Genomic DNA, 21182 nt, shown 5'->3' on the forward strand with positions numbered 1-21182 from the left:
TTGACTTTGTCAAACAACTTCAGAGTCAGAAAAAGTCATTAATACTTTAAATTCCATGTAATTACTAGGAAGGTCTCTTCAGTCCTATTAAGAGGTGCTGACCTGGTAGAACCATCCGTATCCTTGAAGATGACTCTACTTCAGGGGTATCTGCCAATTGAATTCCAGCACTAACAGGGCCAAGATTTTCTTCTTACTGTATTGTGACCAGTTGTTGAGCCTTTATCTTTTCTCTTCCCAGAAATATGTGGTTGAAAACCCATTGTATGAGGAGCGGCGGAATCTGGACCGCCAGGCTGGCTTGGCTGTGGTCCTAGAGACAGAACGGCGACGACAGAGTGAGCTAAAGCGTAAACTTAGTGAGAAACCAAAGGAAGAGAAGAAAGAAAAAAAGGCAAAGGTCATGAAGGAAGTAAAAGAGGATGACAGAGTTTCTGAGGAACTAGAGGACCAACTCTCTGAGGGTGGGAACTCCCCTGAAAAGGCTGAAAATAAAAGGAAGGCTAGCATCAAACTCCAATTAAAGGAAGAGGTAAAGAAAGAATCGCTAACATCTTCCTCTTTTGGGAAATTCAGCTGGAAGAAGCCAGAGAAAGAGGAGGAAAAAAGTTCAATGGCCACAAGTATTCCCAAGGAAGAGGTTGTGGAAAACAGTAAGGACAAAGAGGATGGCAAAGCTGAGTCTGGGAAGGCAAAGCCCATCAAAATCAAACTCTCTGGGAAAACGGTTGTTGCACATACTAGCCCGTGGATGCCTGTTGTGACAACTTCAACCCAGACTAAGATCCGACCCAACCTGCCGATCCCATCCACAGTACTCCGCAAGTCAGGTTCAGCCACAGTGAGCAAGCCAGCTCCTCTTAACACCTTTCTATCCATCAAGTCTTCTGGAACTACTGCTAAGCCCCTGCCAGTGGTTAAAGAGTCTTCAGCTGATCTCCTCTTGCCTCCTGACATCATCTCCAAAGCATTTGGAGGGGAAGAGGTGATTCTAAAAGGGTCTCCGGAGGAAAAAATCATACTGGCTGAAAAGAATGAGCCATCCCATATACCTGAACAAATGCTACCACCTCCTCCACCACCCCCTCCGCCACCACCTCCACCACCTCCAGTTATACCTCACCTAGCTTCCCCATCTCCTGCACAAGCAAATGCTGTCTTGGCGCCGGTCAAATCAAACCCAACTGTATCTCACACTCTCAGCCCTGGCTTCCTGGGTCCTAACATTTTGAATCCTGTGTTGCCAGTAGCCATCATGGCCTCAGCACAGCCAGCTGCCATTCCTTCCGATGAGACGGCTCCTGGGGTGAGTGAGAGTGACAGGGACCAGACCCTTTTCTCTGTGTTAGTGCGTCCTCCACCTCCCCTCTCAAGTGTGTTCAGTGAACAAGCCAAAAAATTGGAAAAGCGAAATTCATGCTTAGCCACAGCGAATGCTAAGGACCTGTATGATATATTCTACAGTAGTGGTGGAAAGGGGGCCCCTGAGACTAAGCTGAGTGGTGGTCTGCTGGCCAATGGGGAAAACAGCAATCTCTCTAGAGTTGAAAGTTCGGATACCTCTTCCACTTCTACTTTGAACAACAGTGCATCCCAAGAGGAGTTGCCTCCAGATAGAAGTTTGATCTCTGCTCCTTTAGTCAGTAACCCTGAAAAGCCCATTACAAAAACTCTGGTGTCTCTAGGGAAATGGTCAGTTGTAGAACGCACAGACTCAAAGAGCAGAGGCAGTAACTATGGCTTCCTACAGCCTCTGACAAGGTTGTGCCAAAACAGGCCTTATGAAACTGTTACCCCAAAGACAGACACTTTGGCTATGTGGACTTGTACCTCCCTCCAGAGTGATGCTAATAGGGATATATCTCCAGGCAGAAAAGTCGAACTTGACCTGGGAGAGCCAGGGCCACCAGGTGTAGAGCCAGGCCCTCAGCTGTCAGATATACACTGTCATACTGTGGAATCTCAGAAGTTGGTAGAAACCCACCTTACGGAATCTGGTAACCAAGATGAGGAAAGCCAGGAGCTCCACAGATCTAAGCATTGTGGGGAAAGTGAAGTAGAGGCAAACATTGAACTAAAAGAAAAGAGACCAAAGCTTTCTGAGCGGATGGTAGGAGAGGGAACAGCTATTGGGCCCAATAGCATAGAGGATTCTAATTTGAACCATGGGAACAGATGTGCATGGGAGGGAGAAACAGAACAGCCCAAGTTACAAATGACTGACAAAAAGGCTGAACAGTTCAAGAAGTTGATGAAAGGAAGTGAAACTCAAAGTAAAGTAGTGACTGACTTGAGTGCACAGGTTCTTTCTTCCACAAAGGCAAAAATAGACTCATTTCCATCAGAAGCCAGGTCTTTACTCCAGAACCCACAAGATATACCTGTGAAAATTTCTGCCCCAGAATTGCTTCTCCAATCCCCAGCCAGATCAGATATGTGTTTAATAGATAGTGCACGGGAGCAGGGAGTTTCAACTGGTAGTGAAGAATGGCTAGAAAATTCAGCTCCAGAATCAGCTTCCGGGGCTAGTTACAGAAGCCTCAAACTCAAGAGAGAAAGATCAAAAGACATTCAAGGTAAAAGGATTTATGAACTGGCTGTTTGGGATAAGAATAAGAAGTCAGAGGCTTGGGAGAGCCCAGAGAAACCAGAAACAGAAGCCCTGGAGCTACGAGATGTCCATCCAGAATTAACCGTGACAATAGAAAGCAAGGCCTTAGAAGACTTTGAAGTTACAGACTTAAAAGTAGAAGAGCTTGCTGCCCTGGGAAACCTGGGGGATATGGGTGTTGATTTCTGCAGTACTCGGGTAGACCAAGCACATAGATCCCCAACTGCCCTGTCTCGGAAAGTATGTGAAGAAAATTCTGTGTCACCTATAGGGTGTAATCCCTCTACTCTCACTGACTTGGAACCAATCCCATCCTTTTCTGAGTTTCCATTAGATTCTCCCAAAACCCTGGTGCTTAACTTTGGAGCAGAGGGTGAACAAAACTCCTCTAATCCCAGAAGTGGAAGGATCACTCCTAATATTTTGAAAACTGGACTTCCTGTAGAAAATGTTGACTTTGGCTTGGGGAGCCTAGAGGGAACACACCAAGCACTTGACCTATTAGCAGGAGGAATGATGCCTGAGGAAGTAGAAGAACCTTCTCAATTAGAGAAACAAGATTCACTCAGATTGGAATCGGAAACAATTAACCCTGCAGGCCTTGGGCCGTCCCCTTGCCTTCCAGACCTCGTTGAATTTGTTACACGGACACCTGGAGTTCAAAAAGAGAAGTTATGTTCTCCTCTGTCTGAGCCAGGTGATCCTCCTGAGTGTAGTTCCCTGGAGATGGGTCCACTACAGCTAGAAATACCGAAAGTATCCATTACGCAGCTAGCAATTCCTCAAGTAGATGAGGACAGTGACCACCCGTTGAATTTGGTAAAATCTGTGGCTTCAGGATCCCCTACAAGGGAGCAAGTAGTTGGAGGCAATATGGTCCCTCAGGAAATACCTGCACAAGAAGCTCCAGTTGCTGCCACCCAGGACCACACAGCATCCGGTGTTCATGACTAAGAAAACCCATCTGGAGCTACTTGTGGATGAATCAAATTGGCTTCTAGAATCAGGTGCCCAGATGATACAGGACTAGTTGGCTATCTCATCTGGAACCTCCACCAAGAGATGCAGTCAGCATCTTATAGTAAATGTTCATGGAAGCCAAAAAATTTACCTCTTTTCTGTTTTTTTTTTCCTTAAGATACCAGATAAATCAATCATAACTTCTATACATATCTGTAAAAAAGCATTTTCTGTTATTATTATTATTTTTTGCCAATTTACTTTCTCCTACTTTGTCATTAAAATCAGATGTCTGTCTGGCTCACCACATAGTGTGCTTTGATTGTATTTTGGCTTTGACTCTGCCATTTCTGGAATATGGGGGAGGAGGGAAACAGAGTTGACTTCTCCAGTTGCTATGTTGTATTCCTACCCAATTTCCTGGGCAGCTGATGGATCTCTGGGAGAAACACCAGTAAGCCTGCTGAAATGGAAAACTAATGAAGGAAGGATTGTTCATCTCTTAGGCTTCCATTTGGATGGGCCTGCCTTAACATTGTTTGAAACGCAGCGTGAGTAGCCCTTTTGTTTACTGTTTACTTCCTTGTGCCATGTCAACCCCATACTTCCTTTATTCTGTTGCCTTTGCTTGAGATGGTCCTGCTAACCCACAAACCTGTTTGGAAATGGCCTCAATAAACGTGGAAGAAAATCTAGCAGGTTCACTTTGGGAAGACGACAAATCGGTAAGGCTGATTTGTGGCTGAATGCCGGGTGCAGATAATGCTTTTTGGGTCACTTTTATTTTTGAAACAGCCTTTTGTTCATTGTATTGTGATCCAGTAACACTTTGTGTTAAATTGTTTAGCAGCCATTTCTGTTCTGAAGAGGTAGAAGAGCTGAAACTTGTTTTGGGATTGGACTCCTTCTCTGTTCCACAATCCATATGTATTCCTTCCTCTACCTCTCCCTTTCCCAAGTTATTTCCACCGTAGTGTGATGTTTTGGGTTGTACATTTTGTTCAAAAGATTAAAGAATTTATGAGTTGGCTTGGACAAGTTTAATTTTATTTTTAACGTGTTAATTACTTGGAATAAATGCATTAACTTCATGTTTCTTTCTGGATTTTTGTTTTGAAACCACACACATTTGAACTCCACAGGAAAACTAGAAAAATGAACTCCTGCTGTCCTATTGTCTATCTCCTCCCTCCCAATTGCTTTTTCCCCACTTGTTGGGCTACTTCAAGTCCTTCATGTCAGATTGTGAAGTTATGTAATCTCTGCCCCAGTGCTGCCTGGATGGGTAGTGAGTAGGCGACAGTGGTCTGATTTTGGCATCTTCCTATTGTGAAGCTTTTCATATGCCCTTATGTTGGCTCTCCCTATGCTACTCTGGAAGCTGAACTCCCCCAAGAACATTCATGTTCTTGCTGAGGGCGTTCTTAGGGATCAAGAGAGCTTAGTCCTCAGGTTTCCTAATCTCTGTCCCAGTTTCCTTTTGACATCCTTGTTTTCAGAAATTTATAACCTGGCTCAACAGAGGCTTCAGTCTTGTCTTCTACCCACTCAAAAATAATGCAAAGTTGATCTTTTTCCCTAAAAATTCCTTTTTCTCTGCTAACTTGTGTGCAGAGCTGCAGAATCCTATCTTGACTTTGGGGAGGCTATTTAGTTTTTCTAGAGCCTTGACTAATGTCTATTTAGAAGATGTCGTGGCCTCTGTTGTTTATCATGTCGTGGAAAGAGCACACATCTGGGAGAGTTCAGTCCGTGCGTGGTCTTCAGCCATTCGCCTTGCTGTGATTTTGGACAAGTTACTTCACCTCACTGTGCCACAGGGATTTTTTTTTTCCCTCTTTAAAATGAGGATCATTGTCTCCATCTCAGCCCCAAATGTGTCCAGGGTCATGCCGTCCTGAGTAGTTGTCCTAGGCCTGCCTTTTAGGCACTTTCCTGGCCTGGAAACCACAGACTGACTCAGAAGGTGCCCTTTAGATGAACGTAAACCCAGATTAGCTTCAGAAATACATTTGTTTTTCTGGAGAACTACTCCCTCCCTGTTCTAGCAGCCTATCTATAGGAATTCAGAGAACCTACAAGTTTAAAATGCCAGTTGTTACTGATTTTCAGGCCTGTTCATTTAGTAAGTTTACCTCCCTTTGGGGAGAGATAGGTGGGTTTAGAGTGGGGAGGGTTTAATCTCCAGATCTCGCTTGTACCCTGATTCCTTCTCTGAGGGAGTCAGAATCTTACTCTTTAGGTTAGCAGGGGGACTCTTGGGAAGGGTAGGAAAGGGAAGAGAGACAAAATCTAGGAAGTACAGAACTAATTCAAATAGCTGGGACTGGAGTACTTTGAGCTATTACTCTTGTATTATCTTGATAATTTCGGGCTTTTTCTAGAATAATGAATGCTTGTAAGAAGCAATGGCATTCTTCATATCTGCCTTGAACTAGCAGAGGGAGAGCCTTTAGTTTGGGCCAGAAGTGTGATCCCTCTTTGATCAGTGGGATCTAGCTTTGGAGCCCATCCAGAGAAGCCCTGTGAAAGGAAAGGCAGAACTCTAACCCAGTTGCCAGCACCTAAAGGTAGGACCTATTTCTTTTTATTCAGTACTGTCACAGCACTGAATAAATGTTCACCTTTGGAGACAAAGCACATGCAAGGAGGGGGCCCTAATCTTTGTATGTTGCCTGCGGTATCATCTATAACTACTTTAAAATTCTGCAAACATCAGAAAGTTTTTATTGGTCTCCCTCAACTGTGACAACACATCAGCAGCAGTTAGGTTTAAATTTGGGCGAACACCTAATTTTACCTAAGTTGTGTAAATAACCCCCCAGATATCCCCTTGGCTTTGTGAATGGAGGCCTCTTGCTTCATAAGCCATCTTTCTCCTATTCACTGCTAGCTTCAGGGCATATAAGACTCTTAACCTTTCTGGTAAGTATTCCCATTGTACCTAATACAGCTCCATCTCTCTAAAAAAATGTAAAATTCAAAAAGTTAGCTAATGCTTTGGTATCAAAGCATGCCCGGACATACGTTCATTTATCAGGCTACCAGGTTCAGGGACTGAAGAATGGTAAGGCGTTAGGGGGCGGGGAGGGTTGGACATATAGATACAGGCATCCAACAGGGACATTAAGTGTATTTTTAAAAAAGAAAAAGGTGGAGGCAGGTTCAGAGAGGATACAGCCTACAAAGAAAGTGAGATGGGTTTTTAAAAATATATTCCTGGGGTGCCTGGTTGGCTCAGTTGGTGGAGCATGCAACTCTTGATATCGGGGTCATGAGTTCAAGCCCCACGTTGGGCCTAGAGCTTACTTAAAAATACATAGTCCTAAACCGTGGTTCTCAAATTAACAAAACATACCTACCAAGCCTGGGGCAAGAGAGAAACTAAGCAAGGTCTTCATTTATTAACAATTTTGTGAGAACATGGACAAATGAAAATAGTTTGTGATTGTGAACACATTTCTTCATGGAGTTGAATTTTATAATAATGTTTATGTGATTTTTAACCAAAAAAATTACGTATACACTCACAATATTCCTTGATAAGCCAAGCAGTTGAACTGGTAATGAAAATCTTTCATTAAAAAAACAAAACACAGCCATGCCGATTTGCCCATAACCCTTATACACTTTCAAAGGGCCATGTACGTTTTCACTGTAGCAGTGTGGTTTTAATTTTATATTTATGTGTTTATTTGATCAATATATCCCTCCCCGCACAACTAGATATAAACTCTCCAAAGCAGGAAGTCTGTCTTTGCTTACTGTTTTTTCATTGTATTCCCAGCACACAGTTGCCTGACAGAGTGCTCAATAAAAATTTGTTAAAAGAATCAATGTGGTAATAGTAGCTATTTTTTATTAACTGATTGTGACTATTCAGCAATTTATAAGTGGGTTAAAGCTATAAATTGCCAATTGTGTTTATTGGGTACTTAGCACTCCAGAAGCCAACTATCCTGCTTCGGTCCTAGATCTTTGTATACAAAGCACTGTCTATGGCAATGAATGCATATCAAGGCTGTCAGTGGCCTCTTCATTTCAACAGCATTGTGGAATAGTGGTGTCAGGCCAGGAGGGGGACACATTGCCCCTGAAGCTCCTGGAAGAAAAACTGAGGTTGGGAATGGGGCTAAATTGACCTTAGAGTTAGCAGTCAACGGCTTTGGGAACTTTGATATCCAGATGGCTACCTTTCTCCTTCCTTTCATAGGCATGTTGAAACCAGTCAAACCCCAGATCTTTGACTTGGCCCAACATCCTCTAGTCACCTCATCAGAACCCTAAATCAAGCTGCCAGTTTGATTTCTGGAAGGAAACAAAAAAAAAGCAAAAACGGTTGCTGTTGGTAGAAGGAGGAGGAATGCTTTTATCTTTTATTCTGTATTTTTTGTTTCAACATCCTGAACACATAAAATGCATGTTATATAAAATAGAAGTATTTCATGCACATATAAAATATATACAGACATGTAAAATATGTAATTTTATGTCAGTAAGGGTGATCTGGTGCTATGGAATTATAAATCAGGGTTTATTTTTTTTCCTTTTGTATACTTTTATGTATTAAAAAATAGTGTTTGGGTTTTTTTTAAGTGTGTAACTCCTACTCAACGCATCCCTGTCGTCATTCCTCTCATCGGTTTTCTATCATTACAAATAGGTCCTGCTGCTTTTCCCGCAAGACTCCCTAAAATTCCTCTATTCCCATCAAGGCTGGGCAACATTCATTCTTCAATCTCCATTCTTGAAGAATATTATACTTTTCTTTTTTCTCTCTTCCTCTTCCCTTTCTCTTGCCCCAACTTCTGTTTAGCTGGTTATGCATTTCCGAGTCTACAAGCATTTGGACTTGAAATTCTGTAAATCAAACCGCCTGTCTTCACAGAGCTTTACCTTTAATACAGGTACACAAAAAGATAACACAAAGTCTTTGTTGCATGCAAGAGAATAGAAGATAATTTGTGTCCAGATGTATAGACTAAAAGCTTTGCAGGCTTTTGTTCATTCCACTTGTGGAGGATCAGATGAGAAAGGTATTTTGTAGAAAGCAATGGAAATGAGCGCATTTTAGGGAAGTGAGTAAGCAGGGTGAAAGTAGAGGCAGGGTTACCTGATAGAGGGTACAGAGAAAGATTGCAGAGGTAAAATCAACCATATTGAGGTATTACTTTCTTTCATCTCTAATGCTCTGTCCCTGCTAAACTACCCTGCTGTCCTGTAGCCTACCTATACAAGGATGACAATGAAGACATTTACATACTCTTGCCTACCTCTTTTCCTTTCTTTTCAGGAGCAGTTGCTAAAGTCCAGATTTCCAGAAGGAAGGACTGCAGAAGACATCTTTGCCACAGGGAGGCAGGGATAGAAGCCACAGAGACCAAAGAAATGATGAGCGCCCTTGGGGTCAGTAGGCAGTCACCTCTAGGGTCTGACTTCCAGAAGGTAGGTATGGCTACCGGGACAGGGATGGGTTGTGGAGAAGGCCCTCAGCTGCTGGGACATGGCGAGTTGGGTGAGCAAATATGTGGTGTATGTATGTCTGTTTCTTTGTAGCAGTAGAACAACAAGATAAGGATAGGCATAGAGATGTATGTTTTAAACTTGGCACTCCTCATCTCAGCTCATCTCCTAACTTCCATCTCTCATTTTGTGCCATGAGACTATGTTAAAGCTGTGGCTTTCAGATCTTCTCATCCCTCCTGGATCCTGGGCCCCAGTGTTCCCAGCAAGTAGAACATCTATATTTCAGTTTCATTACTGCTCCATTTAAGAGTCAAGATAAAAAAATGGGTATGTCTTTAGAGGAATGCGGTATGAATAGACAAAAGAGGTAGAAGGAAGGGGAGACCATCACAAAGGTGGTGTTTGAAAAATCCTGGGATTTCAGACTTCAGGACAGCTGTCTGCCAGTTTCCATTCAGTCTGACTATCCTTCCTATACACATTGAAACATCTGGCACATAGAAGCAGGCGAGCATCATTTCAAACTACCAAGGAAACCCCTTCCTCTCTTATCTAAAATTCTAGTAGATGTTCCATTTACTCCTTTTTGCATTCTGGGACTGTGGAGGATGAGAACCAAAATCAAATAAAATTTAGGTGACTTTTAAGTCCTTTAGAGAGATTCATTTAAACCTGAGCTGCCCCTGATCCAGATTTACCCTTAAAACGGTCTTACTTCTGTTCCTGATTTGTAAATCCAGGCATTTATTTAGAGTCCCAGAGGTCTAGTTTACTACCCAAATAAATCTATAGTTTGGGTAGGTTTTGGGAATACTCATAGCACTACAAGTACAAAGAACTGCATAATATCCAACCAGAGCCATCAAAAGAGTAAGAAGTAAGGAATAAGGGGTAGGAAGTATCTCAGGGTCTCTGGCTGTCGAGGCTGAAATCAGCTAAGGACTACTCATTCCTAAGGCATCCACCCAGTGGATGAAGCAATGGAAAGCGTTCTGGCGCCAGGGCTGCCAACACTTTGTCACCACCACTTTTGACTTTCTCTCCCTTGCTCCAGCCCAAGATCTGTTTCTCATCAGCTACCACATTCCTCTGCTCAAGGACAATCAGGGCTGTTGGTCACAGTTTTCATTCCTAACTGCGACTCACCTACCTCCATTCTCCAGTGGTAACTGAGGTCCACCTCCAAGATGTGCTAATCTGAGGGATGGGCAGGGGGAAAGGGAATAGATCCTGAGTAATATTTTCCCTTTGAACTTCTTTTATTTGATATGCTAGAGTTTACATACATTCTAAAAATATTTAAGATCTTTTTTATTGAAATATATTTCATATAACATTAAATTTCTTTAACCTAAGATTCACCATTTCAAAGTATAAAATCCAGGGTACCTGGGTGACTCAGTCAGTTAAGTGTCTGCCTTCAGCTCAGGTCATGATCCCAGCTTTCTGGGATCAAGTCCCACATCAGGCTTCCTGCTCAGCCGGGAGCCTGCTTCTCCCTCTCCCTCTGCCCGTGCCCTGCTCATGCTCTTTTTTTCTCCTGCTCACTCTCTCAAATAACTAAATAAAATCTTTTTTTAAAAAAAAGTGTAAAATCCAGTGGTTTTTGATATCTTCAAGATTGTGCAGCTATCGCCACTAATTCCAGAACATTTCAACCACCACCCCTAAAGAAACACATACCCATTAGCAGACACTCCCAATTATTCCCTACCCCAAAGCTGCTGGCAGTGACCAATCTGCTTTCCATCCATCTCTGTGGATTTACCTATTCTGGGCAATTCGTATAAATGGAGTCATGCAATGTGTGGTCTTTTGTGTCTGGCTTCTTTCATTTAACATGTTTTCAAGGCTCATTCATCATTTGTACCATGTGTTAGTACTTCACTGTATTTTATAGTTGAATAATATTCTGCATACCACATTTTGTGTCTCTACTAGTTGATGGGATTGTGAGTTATTTCCACTTTGGGGCTATTATGAATAATACTGCTGTGAATGTGAACATTTGTATACAAGTGTTTGTGTGGACATCAGTTTTTCAGTTCTCTTGGGTATATCCTGGTTTATATGGCAACTCTTTAACTTTTTAAAGTTCGTTTTATGTTCAAGTATAAGATGCTTAATATAAAAAACAAAAGTACACACAATTGTTAAGCCCCAAGATTTTAACAGAATGACCACGCCTGGGTAACCAACACCCAAATCAAAAAATAAAATATGACCAACACCCCTGAAGCCCCTCTCATGTCCTCTTCCAGTCACTACTTTCCCCAAATGTAACCTCTTTTCTGACTGCTATCTCAGGTATTGTATTTTTGTCTTGTTTTTTATGGAGGTGAAATTCACATAACAAAATAACCACTTTAAAATAAAGAAGTGACATTTAGTACATTCACAATGTTGTGTAACCATCACCTCTGTCTAGTTCCAAAATGTTTTCATCACCCCAAAATAAAATGTTGTATCTATTGAGCAGTTAGTTCTCATTCCTACCTCTCTGCAGCCCCCGGCAATTACCAATCTGCTTTCTGTCTCTATGATGTACATATTCTGAAGGTATGTGACCTTTTCTGTCTGGCTCCTTTCACTTAGCATAATGTTTTTGAGGTTAATTCATGTTGTAGCATGCATCAGTAGTTCATTACCTTTTATGGCTGAATAGTATTCCATGGTATGTGTATACCAGAATTTGTTTATCCATTCGTTCATTGATGGACATTTGGGTTATTTCCACCTTTTAGCTATTGTGAATAGTACTGCTGTGAACATTCATGAATAAGTATGTGTTTGAGTACCTGTTTTCACATGAAAAAGTGCATGTTTGAGTACCTGTTTTCACTTCTTTTCAGAATGTAATTAGAAGTGGAATTGCTGAGTCATACGATTATTTTATGTTTAACTTTTTGAGGAACTGCCAAACTTTTCCACAGCACCTGAATCATTTTACGTCCCTTTCAGCAATGTACAATGGTTCCAGTTTCTCCATATTCATAACACTTGTTAATTTTTTTGTATGTATTTTAGCCATCCTAGTGTTTCATTGTGATTTTGATTTACTTTTCCTTGATAACTAATGATCTTGAGCATCTTTTCATGTGTTTTTTGGCCATTTATATATCTTCTTTAGAGAAATGCCTACTCAAGTCCTTTGCCCATTTTTTAATTGGGTTGTTTGTCTCTTTGTTCTAGAATTGTAAGGATTCTTTATATATTCTGGATACTAGACCTTTATCAGATATGTGATTTGCAGTTATTTTCTCCTGTGCTTTTGATGCACAAAAGATTTTCATTTTGATTAAGTCCAATTTCTCCATTTTTTTCTTTCATTACTTGTGGTTCTGGCATAATATTTAAGAACCCATTGCCAAATCTAAGACCATGAAGGTTTACCCCTATGTTTTCTTCTGAGAATTTTTTAGTTTTAGCTCTTATGTTTAGGTTGTTGATCTGTTTTGAGTTAATTTTTGTACATAGTATGAGGTAGGGGTCCAACTGCATTCTTTTGTATGTGAAAGTACAGTTGTTCCAGCATACTTGTTAAAGAGACTGTTTTTCCTACATTGAATGGTCTAGCATTATTGTTGGAAATTGATTGGCTGTAGATGCATGGATTTATTTCTGGACTCTCAATTCTATTCCATTGGTTTGTATGTTGATGCAGGTACTCTATTTTGATCACTGTAGTTTTGTTCACTCTAAGTTTTGAAATTGAAATTGAGAAGTGTGAGACTTCCAGCTTTGTTCTTCTTAAGATTGTTTTGCTGTTTGGGCCCCCTTGCAGTTTCATATGAATTTGAAGATTGGCTTTTCATTTTTGCAAAAAGAGTCATTGGAATTTTCATAGGGATTGTTTTAGATCTGTAGGTCACTTTGGATAGCATTACCATTTTGACAATATTAGATCTTCCAATCCATGAACATAGATGGGATGCCTTTTTGTTTATTAGGTCTTCTTTAATATCTTTCAGCAGTATTTTGTAGTTTTTGTGTATGTCTTTCACATCCTGGCTAAATTTATTCCTATGTATTTTATTCTTTTGTATGCTATTGTAAATGGAATTGTTTCTTAATTTCCTTTTGGACTATTTATTGCAGGTGTATAGAAATACAATTTAATGTATTGATCTTATACCCTGAAACGTTGCTGAACTTGTTAATTTCTTCTAGTTTTGTGTGTGTGTGTGTGTGTGTATTCTTTATATATATATATAATATACATATTGTGTATTTTTTAAATCATGTCATTTAGAATAGAGATAGTTTTACTTCCTCCTTTCCAATTTGGGTACCTTTTATTTCTTGTTCTTCCTTAATCGCTTTAGCTAGAACTTCCAGTACAATGTTTAAAAGCAATAGTAAAGGTGACATCCTTGTCTGGTTCCTACTTAATCATACAGTTGTTCAGAGTATTATAATGCTTTCTTATTTCTGTAAGGTCAGTAGTAATGTCCCACTTTCATTTCTGATTTTAGTTATTTGCATCTTCTTTCATTTTTTCTAAGTAAATTTAAAGTTTTTTTTTTTACTTTAGCTAAAGTTTTGCCAATGTTGTCAGTCTTTTCAAAGTACCAACTCTTGGTTGCATTGATTCTATTGTTCTTTTCCCTATTTCATTCATCTCTGCTGTAATCTTTATTATTTCTTTCCTCCTACTGTCTTTTAGTTCAGTTGGCTCTTTTTTTTTTTCTAGTTCCTCAAGGTGTAAAGTGAGGTTATTGATTTGAGGTCTTCCTTTTTAAAATGTTCATAGCTATAATTCCCCTCTTAGCACTGTTTTCACTGCATCCCATGTGTTTGATATGTTTTTATTTTCATCCACCTCAAAGTATTTTATCATTTTCTTGTGAGTTCTTCTTTGACCCATTGGCTACTTAAGAGTGTGTTGTTTAATTTACACATTTTGTGAATTTTCCAGTTTTCCTTCTGTTATTGAGTTTTAGCTTTATTCTGTTGTGGTTGGAGAAGGTACTTTGTATGATTTCAGTCTTTTTAAATATATTGTTTTGTGGACGAACGTATGATCTATTCTGGAGAATGTTTTGTGTGCACTTGAAAAGAATGTGTATTCTGAGTTTTTTTTTTAAGATTTTACTTACTTGTCAGAGACAGAGTGCACAAGCAGGGGGAGCAGCAGGCAGAGGGAAAAGCAGACTCCCCGCTGAGCAAGGAGCCTGATGCAGGACTCGATCCCAGTACCCAAACTCAGACACTTAACTGACTGAGCCGCCCAGGCACCCATGTGAATTTTGTTTTTGGATGAACTATTCTGCATGTCTGTTAGGTCTACTTAGTTCAGTGTTGTTCAAGTCTTCTATTTCCTTATTGAGCTTCTGTCTAGATGTTCTGTTCTTTATTGAAGTGGAGCATTGGAATCTCCAACTACTGTTGTAGAGCTCTCTCTCCCTTCATTTCAGTTCATCTCCATCCTTATGGTGTTTTGTCACAATTGTGTGCTGATTAACATAGATTTGCAATTATTGTTTTATTCATTTGCCTCTTAAATCATATGGGAAACTAATGGGGAATTACAAACCAAATATACAATAACGCTGGCTTTTATATTTATCTACATGGTTACTTTTACTGGATTTGTTTCTTTATATGGTTTTGCATTATTGTCTAGTGTCCTTTCATTTCAGCCTAAAGGACTCCCTTTAGCTTTTTCATGTAAGACAGGTCTGCTAGTGATGAACTCCCTCAACTTTTGTTTCTCTAGAAAGGTCTTAATTTCCCTTTTGTTTTGAAGGATAGTTTTGTTGGATATAGAATCTTGGTTGAGAGTCTTTTTTTTTTTTTTCTTTCTCCTACTCAATAATTTCAATAGTCCTATCTTCAGGTTCACTCATTTTTTCTTTTGCCATCTTGAATCTGCTGTAGAATCCCTGTAATGAGTTTTCCATTTCGGCTACTATACTTTTCATCTCTAGAATTTTTATTTGGTTCTTATGTAATATTATAATATTAAATGTTTAATATATAATATATATCTCTTTATGGATATTCTTTATTTGTTCATTTCTTCATTCTCCTAGTTTCCTTTAGTTTTTTTATCTATTAGCTCTTTGAGCATATTTAAGACATTTGATTTAAAATATTTGCCAAATGGGGTGCCTGGCTGATTTAGTCATTAGAACATGCAACTCTTGATCTCGGGGTTGTGAGTTTGAGCCCCATGTTGGGTGTAGAGATTACTTAAAAAAAAATAAAAAAATCTTGAAAAAATAAAATATTTGCCTAGTAAGTCCAATGTTTGGGCTTCCTTGGTGATGTTTTCTATAAAGTTCTCTTTTTTTTCTGTGAATGAACCATGCTTTCTTTATTCTTTTTATACCTTGTGATATTTTTGTTTAAAACTGAACATTTTGAATATTACAATGTGTCAATCTGGGAATCAGATCCCCCTCTCAGGGTTTGTTGTTGTTGATTATTGAAGGCTGTTGTCATCCACTTGTTCATTGACTTTTCTAAACTATTTTTGCTAAAACTGCATTTCTTGTTGTGTGTGATCACTGAAACTCTGTTCCATTATCTCAGCAGTCACTCACTGACCTGACAAGAGATTTCCTTAAATGGCTGGAGGAAAAACACCACCACCACCTCCACAGGTTTTTGTAGCTTGGCTCTGAGCTGGGGCACTACTTCAATGCTAAGCCAATTTGCCTGAAACTCTGCCTTAGCCTTCACCTCCTGACTGCATGGAGCCCAAAGATCTGCCAAAGGTGCAAGCCTGGGGTCCTCTCAGGTCTTTTCTGCACATGCATCTGTCCCTGGGCATGCACTTTGTATGATGGATTTCCCCAGTCACACAGCGGCCCGTCAGAGTCCTTACTTCCCCGTGTAGCTTCCTCCTCAGTCTCCTACTTGTCAGACTTTTAGATCCATCTGCTGCTTGTTCAATTCTCTGTATCTTTCTCTAGGCAGTCAGCAGTAGTACAGGTCTTTAAATACTTTCAACAGATGCTACTTGGAAAGCTGCTCCAGGCTGAGGGGGCAAAACAAAGGTCAGACTCAGCATGGGTCCCTCAGGGAACCACCAGACAGGCAAAATTGACAGCCACAGTCTTTTGAGAATAGGGTGCATCCGTCCTCCCCTGGCATTAGCAAACCACACCAGGAATGTGGACTACTGTCCCACAGCCACCACCAAGCTGGGGGATGGGGGATGGTAGATGGGTAAACAAAAATGCCACAACGTTTTGTTACTGAAATTTAACAGCTGCTTTTTTCATTAAGCACACCACTGGTTGGACTCCACTCTCAGTTTTATTAGATTCCAGAGTTCTGAAAAAGTTGCTTCTATCTGTTTTTGCCAGCTCAATGATAGCATCAGTGGAGGACTGATTCTTGTAACTATCTGCTCTTCATTTCTGTGAAACCACAATATATTTAACTTTTTGAAGAACTGTCAAAACTCTTTTCCACAGCAGCTGCATCACTTTAGCCTCCTACCAGCAATGTGAGGGTTTCATTTTCTCCACATCTTTTCCAACACTTGTTGTTTTTTTAAGATTTTATTTACTTATTTATTTGTCAGAGAGAGAGTGCACAAGCAGGGGGAGCAGCAGGCAGAGGGAGAAGTAGGCTCCCCGCTGAGGAGAGAGCCTGACGCGGGACTTGATCCCAGAACCCTGGGATCATGACCCGAGCCAAAGGCAGATGCTTAACCAACTGAGCCACCCAGGCATCCCTTTTCCAACACTTGTTATTTTCTGTTTTTCTTTTTTGATTACAGCCGTCCTAGTGGATGTAAAATGGTATGTCCTTATGGTTTTGATTTACACTTCTTTAATGACTAATGATGTCAAGCATTTTTTCATGGGCTTATTGGCCATTTGTATATCTTCTTTGGAAAACTATCCAAATTCTTTGCCCATTATTTAATTGGATAACTTGTCTAAGACCCATTTTTTATATATCATTTTCTAGTCTTTTTTCTTACATGGTTATCTTAAAAATCATGCATTAAGAAAATATGTATGTAAAGCAATTTACAGTGTCAGAACTTTATACAACATAATTCTTAAATACAAGAAGAAGCACAAGAACTGTATAAAGATGCACGTTGTATTAATTGAGACTCTTGGTTGTAACAGAAACTAACTCAAACAAGCTTAAGAAAAAACGGATAGGGGATAATTTATTACTTGATACTGGGAAACTGGGGCGGAGTTAGATCCCAGCGGTCAGAGATGTCCTTAGGACCCTCCCTTCCCCTTCCTCTCAACTTTGCTTGGCCTCATTTTCTCTTCACTCGGGGGCAAAATAGCCCCTGCAGTCTCAAGCTGCCTTGGTCCTTATAAGGTTTCTATCTAGAAAATGAAAGTGTATTTTTCCTAATAACACCAGAAAGTCTCATGGAAAAGTCTGAGCGAAGAGGATGAGTGTGACTTGGACCACACTCCTATCCCTGAACAATTACTGTGGCCAAGTGGATGAAGTACTCAGACCAGGTCAGAAGCTCACCATGGAAAGACAGGATCTACCTCACTGAACAATCTAGACAAAGTTGAATTAATGTGGAATGGGGGAGACAAGGTTCTTCAAAAGAAATGCTTATAAGTAGAAAAGAAAATATCCCCTATAGAGCTGCAAAGATTCAGTGCCACCTTGGTTTTTATACCTTCCTCTTTGTGGCTTTTTATCACAAGATGGCTGTTTAAGTTCTTGTCTCCACAAGATACTGGTCATTGCTGCCCTGTTTTTGGTGGCGAGGGGTGGTAATAAGAGATTATGAATAAAGACGTTAGAGCTCTGCCTGTTGCAAAAACTCCAGAGAAGAAGAGGAAAAGCCCAGTCATTTTGGAGTTGGGAAGATCCTGGAATATGACTCCTGATCCTGTGATTTTGAGTTTCATAGAGGAACTGAGAAACTCCTCTATAAAAAGGTAAAGCTTTTGCATTTGTCTGAATTCGTAAAATTAAACTGTTTTAATTTCCTTAACATAGTCTCATGACCTGGAAGGTCTGTTCTTGTATATTATAAAAAATGAGATGAGGAAGTTGCTGGTAGTTCACATCACGGGTCATTGTCACCATCTGTCAGATCTATAAGCAAGCTGACCACCAAGTTTCACTCCTCTTGTTTTCTTCTCAGTTTCCAGTATATGGATACATTTTGCGTGCTGCAAATTATTTGGATGTGGTTGTTTTTATATATTTTTAGATGAAATACACATTTCCAAGTAATATTTGAGACGCCAAACCCATCTTTGTATGGAAAACCACCATTTAAAGCTGTTGTTGATTTCTTCATGAGCGTAAGTTGAAGGCAACCATGGTGAAGGATCAGAGGGTCATTTCCTGCAGTCTTGATTCTGAATTAGCCCAGCTGATGCCTTCGAATCACAAAATGTAGCCCAGTCAATAACCCCAAGCAGCTAACCACAAGTAGCTGTATACAGAATGCTCTCAACGGGTTCATGTAATGGCAGCAATGGATGTTGGAAAACAAGGAAAAAGGTCAAACAGACTTGCTAGTGTGTTTTCAAGAAAACATTTCAGTCTGTTTTTGTTTTGTGTGTATTTCTATTTTTTTAAGTAACATAAATGGCTGAAAGTAAAGCTTTCTAGTTAGAGGAGAGACTCAGAAGATGGAATGAGAAAGCACACAGGTTACGGGTAATAAAGGTTAAGTAACACAGTGTTCAAGAGGGAAGACTAATTTTTCATTAACATACCAGAACTGAGTGAAACCTTTCAAGAGTCATTGAGAAACAAGAGTTTTTGATAATGCCTTAAAAGTCATAAGCATATGCCCATATACTTGAACAAGTTGACAAAGATATAAAATAAGTGGACTTTATAGTTGTAATCAAAACTCATTGCAGTGCTAACCTGACACATTATAGCAGTCATATTTGTAAGGTGCCTTACAGTTTACATAACACTTTCCCACATTCTCTCATTTGCCATATATTTAATGATAGACATAATTGTGCTACATGCTAATTAAGCTTAATTAGTAAGTTCTTGTGAATGACTGCAATTAGTGGGACTGATTTGCTGCCAAAGGAGATTTGCAGTTCTCTTTTTATTATCTAGTATTTATAATCAGGATCAGTTTAAATCATATTCTGGTTTGCCTCATACATGCTGATCCTCATGGGTATGAAGAAACAAACTCCTGAGTGCTTACTCCTAGGCACCTAAGCTTCCCTTGCTCCAGGGCTTTTGTTGTAATGAAACTCTCAACTCCTACCAGTCCCCTTCTAACTCCACATCTCCTCACTAGCCTTCATCTCACATTTGAAGGAGACTTGTGTATAACATTTAACATTCTTTCACCAATAAGTATTTATTGAGCACCATGTATCAGAGATTAATCAAGGCATTGGAAGCATACGCAGTGTTTGGCAAAGCATTCCTGGCCCCTGCCCTCGTGGAGCTCACAGACTAATTGGGTAGACAAAGCCTAGATTCTGGGGTTGGTAGGGGGGCAGGAAGTTGGCCGACCTATTTTTTTTTTTTAATGGTTTGGTTGCAGCACTGATTTTTTTTTTTAAGATTTTATTTATTTATTAGAGAGCGAGCGAGAGAGGGAACACAAACAGGGGAGTGGGAGAGGAAGAAGCAGACTCCCAGCAGAAGAGCCTGATACAGGGCTCGATCCCAGAACGCCGGATCACGCCCTGAGCCGAAGGCAGACGCTTAACGACTGAGCCACCCAGGTGCCCTGGCCGACCTATTTTATTCCCCCACTAAGCTACAAAAGTATCCTTTATCATGAGTCTCCATTTGCCTTTTTTTCCCCTCATTTGTTCTCTCAGGGAAAACACAGTTGTTGATTGTACCCCCTTGGCCCTCCAGCGCAGGATGCTATGGGAGAGACTGCCTGGGGCCAATAGCCTGGTATTGAGTAGGTGAGGGGGACCTGAAGTTAGGCAGGAATTAGTGAGATGAAGATATTGAGAAAGCAAGTTCCCAGAAGGGAGATAGCATTTGCAAAGTTCTCGAGGTAGGTAAGAACTTGGCAGGTTTAAGAAGCTCATTTAGTGTGGTTCGAGGGAGAAGCAGGAGAAATGTCTAGAACTAGAAAGGTGAGGGCCTTAGAGCCAAGTTAAAAACTTTACCTTGAGGGCACTAAGAAGTCATGGAAGAGCTTTAATGACATTCCCCTGTCTCTTGCAACCCATTATTTGCCTGGAGAGGTCCTCTTACCTTTAGGCACAGAGGTGCTGTACAGACCAGGATAGTATCCTTTCAGACTCAAACACATGGGCAGCTTAGGAGGAGGGAGTGGAAAGAGTATGAGCTTGAGAGTCTTGGGTCTGTATGATTTGAACAACTCTCTTAACCTCTCCAAGCCACTTTCGTTTTACGTACAATTGATGTAGCATTTTTTTAAAATTTAGTTATTTGAGAGAGCACATAAGCAGGGGCAGAGGGAGAGGGAGAAGCAGACTCCCCTGCTGAGCTGGGATCATGACCTGAGCCAAAGGCAGACACCTAACTGACTGAGCCACCCAGGCACCCCAATAATGTAGCATTTAAACCCCCAACCAGGTTGTTGTAGGATCAGAAATAAGTACAGTGCCTGTGACTGGTACTACAGAGGAGATAGCTGTCACTATTTTAACAATGCTCTCTTGCTAACACAAATTTGAAACTCTTCTTTGGTAATAGAATCACAGAATCATATACTGCCGAATTGTGAGGAAAACTCAAAGATCTGTCTGTGTGTGATGCTTGCATCCCTTCTGCAACACCGGCGACCAATTGGATTGTTCTCCAGTGTTATTTATAACATCCAGAGATAGGAAGCTCACTGCTCTCTGAAGCAGCCACCCCATGCTTGGGCTCTGTAAGAAGGTTCTTTTCTTGGACAGAAGCCCAGTCTGCTTTTCTGTGACCTCTATCCAGGGGTCTCAGTAGTGCCCCTAATGCCTCATCCATGTGACACCCCTCAGGTGTTTGGGGCCATTATCTTCACCACCACTCATCTCGAGTTGAAAAGCTTGTTTCTTCAGCTTCATAACAATAAAAGGGTCAATTCATCGCAACTACCAACAGTCTGAAAACATAAATGTACCTAACAATAGAGCTTAAAAACATGAAGTAAAAAGTGTTAGTGATGGATGTTAGTAATAATAAAATAGGGGTGCCCAGCTGGCTCAGTCGGTGGAGCAAGGGACTCTTGATCTCA

General features: G+C 40.5%; 1 protein-coding gene across 1 annotated transcript in view; it reads left to right on the forward strand.

Moving 5' to 3' along the window:
- Positions 1-4662, forward strand: part of ZNF318 (zinc finger protein 318) — a 28640-nt gene extending 23978 nt beyond the window's left edge. Inside the window, exon 10 of the mRNA XM_045801050.2 lies at positions 242-4662. Coding sequence (XP_045657006.2) covers positions 242-3565 — 3324 coding nt within the window. The 3' untranslated portion in view covers positions 3566-4662. The remainder of the gene's footprint in view (positions 1-241) is intronic.
- Positions 4663-21182: the final 16520 nt, after the last annotated feature.

The sequence above is a fragment of the Ursus americanus genome, chromosome 29 (genome assembly GCF_024610735.1).
Source record: "Ursus americanus isolate L20-20 chromosome 29, mUrsAme1.1.p, whole genome shotgun sequence".
Taxonomy (NCBI): Eukaryota; Metazoa; Chordata; class Mammalia; order Carnivora; family Ursidae; genus Ursus; species Ursus americanus.